This window comes from Fukomys damarensis, unplaced genomic scaffold, assembly GCF_012274545.1.
Source record: "Fukomys damarensis isolate Sample0158 unplaced genomic scaffold, DMR_v1.0_HiC HiC_scaffold_39, whole genome shotgun sequence".
NCBI classification, from domain to species: Eukaryota; Metazoa; Chordata; class Mammalia; order Rodentia; family Bathyergidae; genus Fukomys; species Fukomys damarensis.
Window position 1 is genome coordinate 85,070,967 of NW_022900951.1, and position 5,328 is coordinate 85,076,294.

The 5,328-nt window shown below is 35.4% G+C and overlaps 1 protein-coding gene across 3 annotated transcripts in view; it reads left to right on the top strand.

The window, feature by feature from the left end:
* Positions 1-5,176, top strand: part of LOC104847582 (collagen alpha-5(IV) chain) — a 267,506-nt gene extending 262,330 nt beyond the window's left edge. For all 3 annotated transcript variants that reach the window (XM_010603053.1, XM_010603055.1, XM_033760324.1), the window contains 4 exons: positions 1,041-1,218; positions 3,004-3,118; positions 3,470-3,642; positions 5,085-5,176. In XM_010603053.1, coding sequence (XP_010601355.1) covers positions 1,041-1,218; positions 3,004-3,118; positions 3,470-3,642; positions 5,085-5,166 — 548 coding nt within the window. In that variant the 3' untranslated portion in view covers positions 5,167-5,176. The remainder of the gene's footprint in view (positions 1-1,040; positions 1,219-3,003; positions 3,119-3,469; positions 3,643-5,084) is intronic.
* Positions 5,177-5,328: the final 152 nt, after the last annotated feature.

Genomic DNA, 5,328 nt, shown 5'->3' on the forward strand with positions numbered 1-5,328 from the left:
AAAAAAAAAAAAAAAAAAAAAAGAATTAAACCGTGTGAAAGAAATTGAGCAAAATTAAATTTCCAAATGCAAAACTCCCATCATATAATTTGCCATTGTTAAGGAGAATTTTATAATATTTTAAAGGATGTTGTCTCAAATTATTGCATTCGATATCTTTAAATGAGTGATATAAAAGTTTGCCTTTCAATATCAGTCTTCACAAAACACCAAATGAGAGTTGGCAAGGCACACACATGTGGTCTGTGAATTCTTAGCCCCAGATATTATAAAGTAGACTATTAGAACTGTGCATTTGGAGCTTAGAGACTCTAACTAATACATTAATACTTCTATAATATTGGTTTAAACTTGTCATTTTAAAAATTTAGATATAAAATTTAAATACCATATCAATTAAATGTGTGAGGGTGCACCACCTTTAATTCTTTCATGAGAAAGGACTTGATTACTTACATAGTGCATATTGCCTCTGCTTGCTCTGAAACCCATAGACTAGTTTCTTTGTTTTCCCCTTAAATTTTTTCTTGCTCTCTTTTTCCCTTTTTAATTATTCACTTCCAAACTTATCTGTGATTATAGTGAATAGTGTTCAGCACTGTTATCATCCCTAGGCTTACTGAGATTACTGACCGACCAAAGATACATAGTGGGAATATCTTGAAAAAGAGGGCAGCCTCGAACAAGAAATATTAATATGACACTGTAAGCACTCAGTATGTGCCCTTCTTGTATGCAATAAACCACAAAATATTCTCTGTAAGAAAACATTGTTTATAAGATGCATCACTGATTTAAAAACAGCTCTAGAGAGTATCTAATGGGCTGCAACAATAAATGCCCACATAAATTACAAAACTCATCCTGATTTTAGAAATGTAAAAATATGAAAAATATTAGAATTTAAGAAATAAAATGTATTTATTATCAAAGAAATGTAAACAAGTTTGTTTTTGAAAGATTCTTTGATATTACTTTAGAGGAAACTAAAGTATCATTATGATGCAGTCTTTCATCTTTTTCTTCCCAATTCTTCCCAGGGACATCTGGCAGCTGCCTCCGTCGCTTCAGTACCATGCCTTTCATGTTCTGCAATATCAATAATGTTTGCAACTTTGCTTCAAGAAATGACTATTCTTACTGGCTTTCTACTCCAGAGCCTATGCCAATGAGCATGGAACCCCTGAAGGGTCAGAGCATTCAGCCATTCATCAGTCGGTGAGGCACTGGTTTAGCTTTAACTTGTACCAATCTGTAGTTACTTTAGCCAGTCAAAAATCAGTCTAAAAGCTAGTAATCGGATGATATTCCTCCCAAGTTAAGTAGAAGGTTTGCCTTTTAATATTCAATTCAGTATTTAGTTTAATCTTTAATTTGGGGGAAATTTGCTTTTGACCAGATCCTATGATATAATTCTACATGGAGAAATCTGTGATGAGTATATGAAACAAATGTGTTTTAAACTGACTTATCCTTGATGGACTAAAAGGACTTGAGATATAAGGAGTCCTAAAGGTGAAAGACATCTAGGCAGATAAAATGAGAATGGATAACAACTGTGTCTAGAATATAGTATTTAGAGGTTGCGTAGGTGTAAAGACTGGAAATTTAGCCTGGGCTAACTTTAATTAAGTAGAATGGTAGAATGCTTTCAGTGCCAAATTGTAGTTTGGAATTTACTTGTTGTAATCAGTCCCCATTTTTAAACTATACTTCAGGGAAGATTAAACAACCACCAGGATGTAACATATATTATAGAAAGGTTAGTCCTGAGGTAAACAGACTAGTTATATTGAAGAATATTGCTGTGGTTCTGATGTGAGAGGATCAGGTTTCACAGTGGGGGAAATGTATTACATTATTCAAATTGATAGGAGTTGGGCTGGGGATTTAGCTCAGTGGTTCCACCGCCTGCCTTGCAAGCACAAGGACTGGAGTTTGACCCCTAGTACAAAGTGATAGGAGTTGGCATTTGATTGGCAGTGGAAGGGAGAAAGTGCTAGTTGAGGTTTGGTAAAGTTTCCTGGGAAATTGTCACCTTGGAACCCTAGTTTAACTCATCTCCTAGGAAGGCTGGATAGTGCTACTTTTGTTTTGATCGTGACCCAGGGTTCTAGCAGCTATAAAGAATGAGTCACTAAAAAGTCTGGATTTTTTTATATTCAATATAAAGACTAAACCTTCAGTAGCAAATTCATACTTTGGGGATGACTTTGAGGATGACAGAGACAGAGAGAGACAGCATAAAAAGGAGGAGGAGGAGAAGGGAGGAGGGGAAGGGAAGAGGGAAAAAGAAAGAAGAAGAGAGAAAAGAAGAGAGGAAAGATTTTTTTATCAGTTTCAATTTGGGGGAGTAAACTGTTCTCTAAATATATTATATAGATAAAATTGGCCTCAGTCATATTTCAAGAGGCTCCCTAATGCTCTTTATTAAACATCTGGTAGACTCAGTTGTATTTACTTCATTGCTATTTTACTTGGTTGTATAGGTTCAGCCATATTTTCAAGTGCCTGAGTACTTGCCAAAAATTATGTATATATTGCATTTACCTAAATATAGCCAAATGGTTAATAAAGAATAAAGGGTGGAATTTTTTACTAAGAATAAAGGGTGGAAATTAAGGAAAATGTCTACTGTCTTTTCCAGTTTACCAGACATTGTTCTCAACACAGTTGCAGCATTACCAAATGGCTACTCACCATTTGGGTAGCTTGACATCAAATAATATATGCAATACACAAAGCCAAAATGTTAGGTCAGTTATGGCATTGACTATAGTGTATATGAATTTTGGGCAGAATGGAAAAGTGCTATAGAAGTGGTCCTTATTTTTCTTGAAAAATTATTACAATTTTAATTTATAGTTTTATTACATATAGTCAATACTCAAAGGGCATTTGGTCCTTTTCTGAGCCTTGAAGACACCTTAAGGGGCCTCTATCCAGGAAGGCTCCCAAAGAAGACTCACACTCATTCTATTCTCTCTTCCTTTGCATTACCAGATGTGTAGTATGTGAAGCTCCAGCTATGGTGATTGCAGTTCACAGTCAGACCATCCAGATTCCTCATTGTCCTAAGGGATGGGATTCTCTTTGGATTGGTTATTCCTTTATGATGGTATGAAACACACTTTCTTGCCTTTGTCATCATAGCCGACTGTCCATCATTTGTACATTTCTCCCCAATTTGAGGAATGAATTCCTGTCACTTCTATATAGTAAAAATCTTGAGGTTTAAATAGCTTCTGTCTAGGCACTATGTTCCCCTTCCCACATTTTTTATAAATATTTCCATAATCTACCTGTTGCTTTTATTGACTATCCTTGATGTCAGTGCTATTCTTTTACTTGCAGCCCTGGTCCTCTTCACTATATTTGAGTTTTTGGCTAAGCTAGATACACATCATTAGATATTCAGTAAGATACTATGGTACAGGAGTATGATGGCTCATCTTTTTTTCTTGTCTAGCATACAAGTGCAGGGGCAGAGGGCTCAGGTCAAGCCCTGGCCTCACCTGGTTCCTGTTTGGAAGAGTTTCGTTCTGCTCCCTTCATTGAATGTCATGGGCTAGGAACCTGTAACTACTATGCCAACTCCTACAGCTTTTGGCTGGCAACTGTAGATATGTTGGATATGTTCAGGTAAGGCACTGTGGCTTTAGTTCAGGTCCAAAGCTTCTTTCAGAGATGCTAGGGAAGAAGGCAGAAGCAATTAATGGATGGTTTATCATATTATTAGGAATGTATTGGTCTGTGTCCTTTATTCTTTCTTTATGTTTTTCCATTACTTTATTCTTGCTTGTTCTCCTTAAATTCCTAAATCAGGTTGGAAAAATAGACGGAACTGATATTGGGTAAATAGGAATTCTCCAATAACAAAACAGAGACAGAAAAGGTTAGATGACCTGCTCAATAATAAAAGTCAGCAGCTATTCTACTAGAATGGGAACACATAAGGAGTTGAAGCTACCCTTTGTGTTCTCCAATCCACTAATTTCTTTTTCAAAAATGTTTGAAAAGCTACCATCTAAGGGTTTAAATGAGTAAGATCATACACAGTACATGTACCTCAGGATACTTCAATCTATTGAAAGTGTTTTCAGGTTAAATTTATTTTTAAATTAGTACATGTTTGCAGTACATAATGACTGCATTTATCATGGAGCGTTGGTACATATACATAACACATCTTAATTCTTTTTTCATCCCCTATCCTTCCCATCTCTCCCTCCTCTTTCCATCTCTTAGTCCCTTTCCCATTTGCAAAAGCAAATGTTCCATTCTTTTCTTTTCATCTCCTCCCTCCACCATCTCTTGCCTCCCTTCTCATGTGAAACAGATCTCTTTTCTTCCTATTATCTATTTTTCATTCTTCTCTTCATTTGCAATATGGGTTTCTCATGTAAGAGAAACCATGCAATATTTAAGTTGTGTGTCTGATTTATTTCACCTAATATTATGGTCTCAAGGTACATCCATTTACCCAGAATGTCTCAAGTTTATCCTTCTTTGTTGCAGACTAGTAGTCTATTGTGTAAAAAAAAACACACACATTTTCTTTCTCTGTTCATCTTTTCGTGGACACAGGTTATTTCCAAGATTTAACTGTTATAAATTGTGCTGCTATAATCATAGGTATGCATGTATCATTGTAATATAATGACTTTAACTCTTCGGGGATTTTTTTTTTCATGTGTTGGTTCCTTTGAATTATCATTACTTAACATTTTTCCATGGTCTTTATCATGTGTCAGTCATCAGTTGCCTGGATCTCTTTCCTTATATGAATATTAGAGAAATCTATCAGACAAAGAGAGGAAAAGACAAATACATACAACATAATAATGGCAGAGAGAACAATCACAAAAGTACTTATGAGCAGAAAAGTTTCTTAGACAATACCAGTTACTAATATACATGACATTGGCTAAAAGTAATCCATTAAATTATCAAGAGAGCTATTTTTAAAAAGAAAGAAGAGTTCAGGTATCAATTTGAATGGCTAACAGAATTGAAATACTAGAAAAGGTAAAGAATTGCAATCAGAAAAGGTGACTCTGATTTTCTTGTTTCTTTTTTCTCAGTAAGCCTCAATCAGAAACACTGAAAGCAGGAGACTTGAGGACACGTATTAGCCGATGCCAAGTATGCATGAAGAGGACATAACATTTTGAAGAATTCCATAGAAAAGGTAGAATTGCAATCAGAAAAGGTGACTCTGATTTTCTTGTTTCTTTTTTCTCAGTAAGCCTCAATCAGAAACACTGAAAGCAGGAGACTTGAGGACACGTATTAGCCGATGCCAAGTATGCATGAAGAGGACACATA